This window comes from Oncorhynchus masou, chromosome 20 (assembly GCF_036934945.1).
Source record: "Oncorhynchus masou masou isolate Uvic2021 chromosome 20, UVic_Omas_1.1, whole genome shotgun sequence".
Taxonomy (NCBI): domain Eukaryota; kingdom Metazoa; phylum Chordata; class Actinopteri; order Salmoniformes; family Salmonidae; genus Oncorhynchus; species Oncorhynchus masou.
In genome coordinates this window covers 17,588,019-17,601,235 of record NC_088231.1, presented here as the reverse complement: position 1 = coordinate 17,601,235, position 13,217 = coordinate 17,588,019, and the positions used below count along the sequence as shown (strand labels likewise).

Here is a 13,217-nt window from a genome sequence, read left to right as displayed (position 1 = left end):
ACAGTAGAAAGGCCTGCTGTACATAACTACATTATCTACGACAGTAGAAAGACATGCTATGTATAACAACATTATCTGAAACAGTCCACTAGGTAGAAAGGGCGTGTTGTGCAGTACTTGGGCAGGGTGCAGACAGGAGGCTTGGACTGAATGATCTCCTTGTTGGTCAGTTCCTTCTCCAGGTCTCCTCCCGCCAAACACCACAGGTGGTACACTTCATCTATGGCCCTCTCCCCCAGGTACTCCTCATCATCATCTGGGACATGATTGATAGATTCATTTAACTGTCTAATACATTCAAAATCAGCCACATTTCAATTCATGTCATTGTATGCAGGATAGTCCAAATCGATAACAATTGCCACTGTTTTCCAGGGATTCCTGGGTTCCATTAAATCCCACACTAAGCATCAAGAATGATACATGGGGTCCTCTACATGGGATAATGTGGTCGTCAGATGTATCCTTTATCCATAGAGCCAGGTCTACGATGGTAAACAACTATTTATTTTTATAATGTATGTGCATCCGTAAGTGTGTGTTTGCGTGTGTGTGTCCATGCGTGTGTGTGGCCACGTCAGGGCATGCATGTGTGCACTCTGACCTTTGCAGAGCTGGCTGATGTCCTCTGGTAGCTCCAGGTGGGCACAGCGCAGGGAGGAGGAGAACAGCCCGACGGGCTGCTGGAACGGGGCGTAGAGACACGACACGCCCTCAAACACTGGGTCAACCAGCAGCTCTGCAGGGGTGGGCCTGGATGGAAGCACAGAGTGAAATCTCGTTTTTAAACATGCATCAAAAACATATCGACGCACTTCATCAACGGTTCAGATTTCAAGACAAAAATGTTATGTGAAGTGTTCTTAAAATGTTCTCTCTAAACGTACCATGTTCTCATTTGGGCATGTTTTTGATAACTTTCCCTGTTATTACCCTGCAGATAGTTCGGCTGCATGACAAAAGTACCTGGAGAAAGCATGGAGAATGGGCCTCCCAACAGGAAATGACAACACAACATGATATAAAACATCTCTGGTCGAGTTACCTTCTGGAGGGCAGGAAGGTCAGGCATTTCCTTAGTAATGTCAGGACGTTCTCAGGCAGCTCCTGTAACAGAACGTTGACAATCACATTAGTTATGCTACAATCCAGACCCACAGTCCCAATCTCCCTCTGCTTTTATGGCTTTTCAGCATCCTAAAGAAATAAAATAGCCTGAGAAAGGTTAAAAGCCTTTTTACAAGGGAAACACTTTGGCAAATGGAGGGCATATGAATTTCATTAGCACACATATACACGCAAACAGATGCGCGCACAAACACACACAGCTAGCGGTTACAAGTTACAGGGCATCGTTTTGGTATTTGATGAATTGTAGTCATTTACAATCACAATCGTCTCTGGACCAACAATACAGCATATAGTAAGGTGTAGTCTTATCTACATCATAAAACATGACTTTACCACACATTAGGCAATCTGCAAACTAGGAATTCTAGGATAATCAACCTTTCTTAGAGTGGTTTTAGTGGACCAGTGTAATAAACAGTGACTTGTGATTGATGTCAAACTCACCCTAATCGCATCCAAGCATCCGTGCTCCTCTGCAAGGACTGTGACTATGTCGTCAATGCAACCTGAGAACAACAAAACACAGACCACCATGTCATAAACAATGAACAGCCCCATCATAACCAACCTGTGGCTCACCAGGCTGATGGACATGGCAACTCGTTCACTTACCCAAGGTGATGATGAATTTCAATCTCTCGCTTATTTCAATGTTCTGCAGTAGTCTTCTACCCTGTGAATAAAAGGTTGATAGTACATGAGGACAGAATGACTTCCTCCTAACCACAATATCACACTTTACTTGAACCCTCAAATCAATGGCTATATAACACTGTCATAACATCTGTCAATGACAGTCCTGACTTCTGACTGACAGCTCAATCAAATAATCAATCATTAGGTCAAGACATGGAGGTTTAAGAGAGCTTACTGCACACAGCTCAAAGAGCAGGACTCCCAGGGACCACACGTCTGTCTTGGGCCCCGAGGGAAGAGGGTTCTCCCCCTGGGCGGGGTCACTAGGTTGGACTGAGCCCTGGGCGATGACCTCAGGAGCCAGATAGGATGGGTACCTGTGGACAGAGATAGTCAGAGAGAGGGTCAAAGGTCAATTGAATACCCTGCAAGACATAGTAAACTTGAGAGCATTGAGGTTGTCTTGAATTAAATATAATGAAACCTGTTTGCAACAGATAACATTTGACAATGAACCGACTTTGATGATTAATCTACCTAAATATTCCAGGTACTTCCTGTTTTGTTGAAGTCATTGTTTAAGTGATGCACATACAGTACGTTACTTCATATCAAGGAATCTCCGTAAACACTAGACAGATAAGCTTATTTCATCTTCAAACCAGATGTTTTACTTGGAGACTAGATAACACAGGACATCAGAGGCAGCGGCGAACACACACACACTCATTCCCCCATTCAACAACAAGCTATTACCCACAAAGACTTTCTAAAACATGAGGGCCTTTGGGTTTTGGGTAAGACTTCAGCTTTCTATTACAGTACTTATTACAGAAACAATGGATTACTTTAATATCTAAAACCTGGATATCATAATGGCTGGTCATGGCTCACATCAACACCATTATCCCAGAAACCCTAGACCCACCCCAATTTGCATACCGCACCAACAGATCCACAGATGATGCAATCTCGATTGCACTCCACACTGCCCTTTCCCACCTGGACAAAAGGAATACATGTGAGAATGCTATTCATTGACTACAGCTCAGCATTCAACACCATAGTACCCTCAAATCTCATCACTAAGCTAAGGACCCTGGGACTAAACACCTCTCTCTGCAACTGGATCCTGGACTTCCTGACGGGCCGCCCCCACGTGGTAAGGGTAGGTAACAACACATCAGCCACGCTGATCCTCAACACGTGGGGTGCATGCTCAGTCCCCTCCTGTACTCCCTGTTCACTCATGACTGCACGGCTAGGCACGACTCCAACACCATCATTAAGTTTGCTGATGACACAACAGTGGTTTGCCTGACCACCGACAACGATGAGACAGACTATAGGGAGGATCAGAGACCTGGCCGTGTGGTGCCAGGACAACAACCTCTCCCTCAAAGCGATCAAGACAAAGGAGATGATTGTGGACTATAGGAAAAGGAGGACCGAGCATGCCCCCATTATCATCGACGGGGCTGCAGAGGAGCAGGTTGAGAGCTTCAAGTTCCTTGGCGTTCACATCACCAAAAAACTAACATGGTCCAAGCACACAAAGACAGTCGTGAAGAGGGAATGACAAAAACCTATTCCCTCTCAGGAGACTAAAATGATTAGATCCTCAAAAGGTTTTACAACTGCACCATCGAGAGCATTCTGATGGGTTGCATGAATGCCTGGTATGGCAACTGCTCGGCCTCCGTCCGCAAGGTACTACAGAAGGTAGTGCGTACGGCCCAGTACATCACCGGGGCCAAGCTTCCTGCCATCCAGGACCTCTATTCCAGGTGGTGTCAGAGGAAGGTCCTAAAAATAGTCAAAGACTCCAGCCACCCTAGTAATAGACTGTTCTCTCTGCTACCGCACCGCAAGCGGTACCGGAGCACCAAGAGGATTCTAAACAGCTTTTACCCCCAAGCCATAAAACTCCTGAACAGCTAATCAAATGGCTACCCAGACTATTTGCATTGCCTGTCCCCCCCACCGCTACTCTTTTATTATCTATGCATAGCTACTTTAATAACTCTACTTACATGTACATAATTACCTCGACACTGGTGGCCCCAGCACATAGACTCTGCACCGATACCCCCTGTATATAGCCCCGCTATTGTTATTTACTGCTGCTCTTGAATTATTTGGTATCTCTTATTTGTAAGGGTTTTCCTTAAAAACTGCATTGTTGGTTAAGGGCTTGTAAGCCTTTCACTCTAACACCTGTTGTGTCCGGCGCATGTGACAAAATGTGATTTGATAAACAATAGATTGACCATTACACATACATGTCATAGTAACCATAGGGACCTATGACCTCCATTACCAGAAGATCCACAGTACTGCAAGTTCCAGACGTTCGAGGTTCACAATTTTCCATTATCATATCAGAATTTATCAGTTATCTCTATATGACAGTGGACCATGTATTGCTTTTAAGATTAATAGATTAATATAGATTAATTGGTAGAGCGTGGCGCTTGCAGGCCAGGGTTGTTGGTTCAATTCCCATGGGGCACCAGTACGAGAAAAAAAAGGTATGAAAATGTATGCACTCACTACCATGTTGGTCTTAGAGCATCTGCTAAAATGACTAAATGTTTAAAAAAATATGTTTTCACTGCCTAATCTAATGTCAGTCACAATTGATTAGCTTTTCACATCTATCGACACATTCGTTGTACATGGGAGGTTAGATGTGAACAGGACTTACCCAATAGGAAAGTCCACATCCGCCCCATGGTCTGTCATGTAATAGAGCCCAAACTTAGCCAGCTTCACCTTGCCCTACAATGAAACAATGTTACATATGACAATGTTCAATGTATTGATGGCCTTATGATAAATCAATAATGCATCAATAACGTGATGACAATCAGCCTGTTTAAACAAGAGCGCAGGTTTAACCAGGCTAGATGACAATGGCAAATGGCGTTAATAAATGCCTTTCCATTAGACCCCAACTGATAGGGAAGGGAGGTTACCTACCTTGCCGTCCATGAGGACATTCTGTGCATTGAGGGCTCTGTGAACCATCCCATGTTTGTTCATAAACTCTAGTCCCTCCAAGGCCTCATAGGCTATCTGGAGAACCCTCTCTGGGCTGTAACAGACAGACAAGGCCTGAGAAATATTATATACACATTATAAAACTTGGGCGTAGCTTTAGGACCTTTGGTGTTTGGCTTGAAAAAGGATCATGTATGGTACTCAGAGTCTGTCTTTGTTTTCCAGCCAACAAAGCTACAGCAGGTCATTGTGTATACTAAATATGTAGTCATTTCCCCCTGCCGGGCCTGTAGAGTTGAGGAGTTCATTCGGTTTTAAGTGTTTTAGATGTAAGAGGTTTGTGTTATTATCGGTGTCAACCAGTAGATGGCAAGGGGAGTGCATAGTCTAGTCCTGATGTAATGAAGCTATTCTTCTTTGTTCAGTTAAACCATGGTCATTCTACTGACAGAGAAATAGAACTGGGTCCTCTTAACATTCAATAACATAGAACATTATCATTGTACTACATCTATATATAGTCTTTATGTCGTGTAAATATTTTACTATATAGATATAGTGCCTTTGGGTATTATACTACTATTATACTACTTCTTATCGTTGTTGCTTTGTCGGGAAGGAACCTGCAAGTAAACATTTCGTTGGACAGTGCATAACAACAAATCATTTGTAGACTGCAAATTGACCGCAAGTATCCTAAACAGATAGAATATTCTGTCTAAAACAGCCATTTCAAACCTTGCTTGCAGTTGTATACGATCACATATACAGTATCTCTCTATAATGTGTGGGAATACTCTAGAACATTCCAAAATTAAAATCACTTGGAGCTGATTTGCTGGTGTTTTTAGTCTTTTATGTCCAACTATAAAAATGCTAAATAAAATAACACTTCCTTTTTATATAAGAAAACTTATAACTGTCTTACCTGACAGTTTGAACCTGTTTCTGGAAATCATTTAGACTGCTTTCGTAGTGTTCCGTTACAACAACAAGTCGTTCTGGAAGAAGGAAGAAGAAAAGGTGTGGAACGGTAGATCAAAATGACATTGGTCAGCACAGGCATTTTATTGATTTATATGTTTAATATGTGATTTCAAAACATCTGTTTTACGGTCTGCTGCTTGTTCTCCATTTTTTCCCCAGCAAGGCTGGTATTTTGTTGTTTTTCCGACGAAGGAGTGTGCCTTTAAGTTAAAGGTTTAGCCACAACATGATTGGTTAAACATAGCCCAGAAGAATCTTCTAAATGAAACGCTAGCGCCATGTGTTGTGATAACATGCATATGCAATTACAAAGCTTTAAAGCTGCACTCAGTCCTTTATAACTCCCCATCCACACAATAAATGGAAAAACAAAATGTTATCTACAAAACCAGACAACAAAGGGTTCAGCGGTCAAGACCTTAAAACATGGTTTTGACTAAATGGAATAAAGTTCATGTCAGAATGGACTTCTCTTAGCAGGTTAGGAGAACTTTCGCAGCAGTTTGAAGAATTAGGTAAAGGTTAGGAAAAGGTTAGGGTTAGCTAAAATGCACAAAAAATATATATACTTCATTCAGACAGCAATTTGACATAAGCTTCTAGCTGTGACTATAAAACATCTGGGCATAAAAAAGGATGAAACAAAGCAGGCTAAAGTAAAAGCTTTTAACAACTCAGGAAGTCCATAATGACAGTACTTGTATACTTTGGCCAAAAATCATTCATGTGTCCAATAAAACCTGCATAATGTGGATTTGGGATGATTTCCGGTTTTTGTTGAGACTTTTAATAAAACACATTCTTGTGGTAATATGCTTAGCAAACAAAAGCGAAACAAGTTAGATTGTGCAGTTGGACTTTGCCAAACACATTCAGTTATTTTACAGTGACTCGGATGAAACAGAAAACACAGAGAGCCTATTGAGGAGGTATAACCTGTGATGAAGTTTCTCTATATTTGCTCAACTGTAAATGACAAACTGTGGTACAAATCAACGTGTGAACTTATGGGTATGACCGCAATGAAGTCAATATAAAGAGCCTCTTTTCACACAACAATACACAAGATTATTAGGTGTTTCTCGTAATAGAAAGGGAAGGTCAAGGATCTGTTGGAATACACTGAATGCACACCGTTCCCTCTTCCTTCTGAATGCACACCGTTCCCTCTTCCTTCTGAATGCACACCGTTCCCTCTTCCTTCTGAATGCACACTGTAAGTAAGCATTTCACTGTTAGTCGACACCGGTTGTTTACGAAGCATATGATGAATAACATTTTATTTGATATTAATAGGACACCAGTCAAATACAATAGTAGATGTCGAAAGGAAAGGGATAGGATTTAAAAGCTGCTGTCGGTCTATAAGTACCAAGCTCCCCTAGTCCTCTTTAGTATCACTCTCCAACCCACTCTACCAATACTACGATATTTCTGGTAGTGGAGCGTTGTCACGATACCAGTATCGCGATACTAGGATACCTGAATTTCCATGTATTCTTCCCAATCTCTGAAAGCCAGATACAGTCAAATAGAGGAAAACAAGAATTCCACTGCAAAGTCACTCAAGATGGCGCCGACAGAGATAGTCACCTCGCTTCGAGTCCTTAGGAAACTATGCAGTATTTAGTTTATATATTGTTTCGTACATTGTTACCCCAGGAAGGCAGTCATCAATGACCTCTTATTACATACAGCCGGGAAGAACTATAAGAAGACTTATCAACATTACAACCAGGAATATGACTTTTCCGAAGCGGATCCTCTGGTCCACCACCCAGGACAATGCATCTAATCCCAAAAGCCGACCCAAAACAACGGCGCCGCAGAAGGGACAGACGGAGCGGCCTCCTGGTCAGGCTCCGTAGACGTGCACATCGCCCACAGCTCCCGAGTATACTACTCGCCAATGTCCAGTCTCTTAACAACAAGATAGACGAAATTCGAGCAAGGGTTGCCTTCCAGAGGGACATCAGAGATTGTAACATTCTCTGTTTCATGGAAACATCGGTGGCGAGACATGGTAGTGATGACACCATAGGCTTTGTTGATCTCTGCACCAGACAGGATGCTCTTGACAACATACTTGGGGTCCAACATGTAGGCTGCTGCGTGTAAGGGCTTCAGGCAGAAGTCTTTACACATGTTAATGTATTTCAGAACTGCAGTTTCCTCTGCTTGGAGCAACAGTGAAGTGGGCAGGGCAGTACACACTTCTCTTACATCTGCCAGCATCAGAACATCAGACAGGATGGCACTGTCTCCCTCAATCCGTGCAATGGTTACTGCTATAGGTTTCTGGCGTTTCAGGCTGCTTACCACTCTCTCCCAAAATACATCATCCAGTAGGATCCTCTTGATGGGGCTGTCCATATCGGCAGACTGTGGTATAGCCATTTCTTGGAGAGACTCCATCCCCTCCAGGAGACTGTCAAACATGATGACAACACCACCCAAACGGGTGTTGCTGGATAGCGTCAATGTGGTGCTCTTATTCTTCTCACTTTGCTTGGTGAGGTAGATTACTGCTATAACTTCATGACCCTTCACATACCTAACCATTTCCTTGGCTCTCTTGTAGAGTGTATCCATTGTTTTCAGTGCCATGATGTCCTTGAGGACAGATTCAATGCATGAGCAGCACAGATGTGAGGGTAGGACTCCTCCACTTTAGACCATGCATCCTTCATGTTCGCAGCATTGTCTGTCACCAGTGCAAATACCTTCTGTGGTCCAAGGTCATTGAGGACTGCCTTCAGCTCATCTGCAATGTAGAGACTGTTGTGTCTGTTGTCCCTTGTGTCTGTGCTCTTGTAGAGTACAGGTTGAGGGGTGGAGATGATGGAGTTAATTATTCCTTACCCACGAACATTCGACCACCCATCAGAGATGATTGCAATACAGTCCGCTTTCTCTACAATTTGCTTGACCTTCACTTGAACTCTGTTGAACTCTGCATCCAGCAAATGAGTAGATAAAGCATGTCTGGTTGGAGGGGTGTATGCTGGGCGAAGAACATTCAGAAATCTCTTCCAATACACATTGCCTGTGAGCATCAGAGGTGAAGCAGTTGCATACACAGCTCAAGTAAGACATTCATCAGCATTTCCCTGACTACGTTCCTCCATTGAGTCAAAAACACTTCTGATTCCAGGAGGACCATGAGCTGTTGCTATCAGTAAGGTGTCTGATTCATCATTTCAACCTCAAGTAGAGGGACTTTTGTCAACGGTTGCTTCTTGTGTGCGCTGAGGGAACTTTAAGCACTTCTGCATCTTTGTTGCATTCTTCACATATGATTTGGCACAGTATATGCAAATTTACAGAGCTTTAATGGAATTTGAATTAACACTTCTCAGTTAGGAGGCTCAAGCAAGCTAAACCCCACATGGTAGCAAAAACTAACTAGCAGAAATTGTTAACAAGTTAGAAATTATTTAAACACACTTTGCTCTTGGCTACTATTTAGTAGTTAACAAAAAGTTATGTTTGTCATATAAAATATATTCACCCAACCCAGTACTGTAATCAAAACTCACCAGAAAGCATGTAGTCCTTGGCTCAGACAGTGTAGTAGTGTGGGCTCAATAGCATCTCATTAGTGTGCAAGATTTTGAGAATCAGCTGTACATGTGATGGAAGAATGCACTGTGCATGCAGAGGGTTGCATTGAATTCCATTGAATTGGGGATAGTTTAACCAAAATATGCCACAAGACCTAGAATTGACGTGTGTATCCCACAAAAATGTTCACTGTTATAAGCTAACTTTTTTGATGATTTAAGGAAAATTCCCAAAATTCCAGGCTCAACTTCCCATGGAAAATCTCAAGAAAAATTCTGGAAATTTCCCAGAAAGTTTCAGACCCTTTGCAACCCTAATCCTGAAGCTGCATTTATTGTAGCTGGGGATTTTATACAAATCAAATTTGAGATCAAGGCTACCTAAATTCTATATGCATATTGATTGCACTACGCGCAGGGGTAATACACTCGATCACTGCTACTCTAACTTCAGCGATGCATACAAAGCCCTCCCCCGCCCTCCCTTTCTTCCTTCAGCAAATCCAACCACGACGCCATCTTTCTCCTACCGTTTTATAGGAAGAAACTCAAACAGGATGTACCAGTGACTAGAACAATTCAACGCAGGTCTGACCAATCGGAACTCACGCTTCAGGACTTTTTGATTACGTGGACTGGGATATCACATGGACTGGGATACCGTCAGCCTCAGAGAACAACATCGATCTATACGCTGACTCTGTGAGTGAGTTTATAAAGAAGTACATTGGAGATGTTGTACTCACTGTGACTATTAAAACCTACCCTATCCAGAAACCGTGGATGGATGGTGGCATTGTCTCAAAACTGAACTCGCGAACCATCACATATAACCATGGAAAGAGGTGTGGGAATATGGCTGAATATAAACAGTGTAGTTATTCTCTCCACAAGGAAATCAAACAAGCGAAATGCTGGAACAGGGACAAAGTGGAGTCACAATTCAATGGCTCAGACACGAGACACATATGGCAGGGTCTACAGGAAATCATGGAATACAAAAAGAAAACCAGCCATGAAACGGACACCGACGTCTATCTTCCAGACAAACTAAACACCTTCTTTGCCTGCTTTGAGGATAATATAGTGCCACCGTCACATCCCGCTAACAAGGACTGCACCCCCCCCCTTCTCCGTGGCTGACGTGAGTAAAACATTTAAACGCGTTAACCCTCGCAAGGCTGCTGGCCCAGACGGCATTCCAAGCCGCGTCCTCAGAGCATGCGCAGACCAGCTGGCTGGTGTGTGGCTGGTGTAATCGCTCCTTATCCCAGTCTGCGGTCCCCACATGCTTCAAGATGGCAACCATTGTTCCTGTACCCAAGAAGGCAAAGATAACTGAACTAAATAATTACTGCCCTGTAGCACTCACTTCTGTCATCATGAAGTGCTTTGAGAGACTAGTCAAGGATCATATCACCTCCACCTTACCGGCCACACTAGACCCACTTCGGTTTGCATACCACCCCAACAGGTCCACAGACGATGCAATTGCCATCACACTGCCCTATCCCATCTGGACAAGAGGAATACCTATGTAAGAATGCTGTTCATTGACTACAGCTCAGCATTCAACACCATAGTACCCTCCAAGGTCATCATCAAGCTTGAGGCCCTGGGTCTCAACTCTTCCCTGTGCAATTGGGTCCTGGACTTTCTGACGTATGGTAAAGGTAGGAAATAACCTCTCCACTTCACTCATCCTCAACACTGGGGCCCCATAAGGGTGCGTGCTCAGCCCCTTCCTGTACTCCATCTTCACCCACAACTGCGTGGCCATGCACGCCTCCAACTCAATCATTAAGTTAGCAGACGACACAACAGTAGTGGGCTTGATTACCAACAATGACTAGACAGCCTACAGGGAGGAGGGGAGGACACGGAGTGTGGTGTCAGGAAAACAACCTTTCACTCAATGTCAACAAAACAAAGGAGATTATCGTGGACTTCAGGAAACAGCAGAGGGAGCACCTCCCTATCCACATCGAAGGGACAGCAGTGGAGAAGGTGGAAAGTTTTAAGTTCCTGGGCGTACACATCACAGACCAACTGAAATGGTCCACCCACACAAGACAGTTTGGTGAAGAAGGATCAACAGCGCCTCTTCAACCTCAGGAGGCTGAAGAAATTTGGCTTGTCACCCAAAACCCTGACAAACTTTTACAGATGCACAATTGAGAGCATCCTGTCGGGCTGTATCACAGCCTGGTACGGCAACTGCACCGCCCTCAACCGTAAGACTCTCCAGAGGGTGGTGCGGTCTGCACAACGCATTACCGGGGGCACACTGCCTGCCCTCCAGGACACCTACAGCACCCGATGTCACAGGAAGGCCAAAAAGATCATCAAGGACAACATCCACCCCGAGCCACTGCTTGTTCACACTGCTACCATCCAGAAGGCGAGGTCAGTACAAGTGCATCAAAACTGGGACAGAGAGACTGAAAAACAGCTTCCATCCCAAGGCCATCAGACTGCTAAACAGCAATCACTAACTCAGAGAGGCTGCTGCCTACACTGAGACCCAATCACTGGATCACTAGTCACTTTAAACAATGCCACCTTAATAATGTTTTCATATCACATGTATATACAGTATTTTCTACCATCTATTGCACCTTGCCTATGCTGCTCGTCCATCGCTCATCCATATATTTATATGTACATGTTCTCATTCACCCCTTTAGATGTGTGTATTAGGTAGTTGTTGGGGAATTGATTGATTATTTGTTAGATATTGCTGCACGGTCGGAACTAGAAGTACAAGCATTTCGCTACACTTGCATTAACATTTACACTCGCATTAACATTTACACTCGCATTAACATTTACACTCGCATTAACATTTGATTGGATCTTTCACCATTCCAGGTAGGCCTATTTAAGTGCTATATCAGTGCTTTACCATTGGTGTATTCTGTGCATTCAGATCACTTTTACTCCAAGGAAGGTTAGGTTGAGGGAGTGATGTATTTTCACTGTATCAAGAATAGGACCCAAAATGCCCATTGACAAACAGACAGAGATGCGTAGTCCTACCATGCTTCCCTCTGGAGATGTCTACGTACTGGCAGAGCCTGGGGTGGGAAATGGTCTTGAGCAGCTGGAAGCGGCCTAGGATCTTGATGGAGTTGGGGGTGAGGGGGAGGCCGTTGCTCCCGCACACATCGTGGGGGAGAGCCGAGGCAAAGAAGGTGAAGGCCCCGAGCTGGGCGTCTCTCAGTGGCCTCATGACTGCTCACTGCTCCAGTGTCCACTTCAGACAGTTGACAGCTCCACCAACCCACACACCCTATGGAAAACACAGAGACATTAGAGGCAGTGAAGCAAATGATGAACAGTTTGTTCATGTTTACAAACACTCATTTTAATTTGAAATTATATCTAAACACAACAGGTGCAATGTAGCTAAAATACAAGTTATATCACAGCTTTTAAACGCAGAAATAATTTCAGATAACACAAAAGAATGGTTACCACACAATTTCATATCCACTTAATTTACTTTGTCATCTTGTACAAGCATTACCTAATAGTGTATTTAGGGAGGCATATAACCGGTTTGTATACAGTAGAAGTGGATACAGGCAGCTAACTAAATCGAAAACTAGCGACAGTGCTGCAGTTAGCTTGTACAATAAGGGACGCAGTATGCTGAAAACTTTGAATGAATAAAACTGCAACGACTTTTCGAAATTTGAATAAACACTTACGTTTAGTGAACGTCTGTCCTCATATCCCAAAAATTCTGACCGTAGATTTTATTTGTATTTTATTTTGCATAATCTTCTCTTTCACGGGATGCTGTGAGCAGCTGAGAGATAACGTGACCGATTACGTCGATTTTCAGCGACGAAGCTCAGCTTGTCAAAATGATTTGTAAACATTGCGACCTTG

General features: G+C 43.4%; 1 protein-coding gene across 1 annotated transcript in view; it reads right to left on the bottom strand.

Annotated features, from left to right (window-relative positions):
- The window catches only part of tbck (TBC1 domain containing kinase), a 62,883-nt gene extending 49,677 nt beyond the window's left edge, over positions 1-13,206 (bottom strand). The window contains exons 1-11 of the mRNA XM_064926605.1: positions 13,034-13,206; positions 12,360-12,612; positions 5,699-5,771; positions 4,750-4,864; positions 4,475-4,548; positions 2,003-2,144; positions 1,744-1,804; positions 1,576-1,637; positions 1,046-1,107; positions 605-753; positions 118-256 (exon numbers count right to left, since the gene is read on the bottom strand). Of these exons, the coding sequence (XP_064782677.1) occupies positions 118-256; positions 605-753; positions 1,046-1,107; positions 1,576-1,637; positions 1,744-1,804; positions 2,003-2,144; positions 4,475-4,548; positions 4,750-4,864; positions 5,699-5,771; positions 12,360-12,552 (1,070 nt within the window). The 5' untranslated portion in view covers positions 12,553-12,612; positions 13,034-13,206. The remainder of the gene's footprint in view (positions 1-117; positions 257-604; positions 754-1,045; positions 1,108-1,575; positions 1,638-1,743; positions 1,805-2,002; positions 2,145-4,474; positions 4,549-4,749; positions 4,865-5,698; positions 5,772-12,359; positions 12,613-13,033) is intronic.
- Positions 13,207-13,217: the final 11 nt, after the last annotated feature.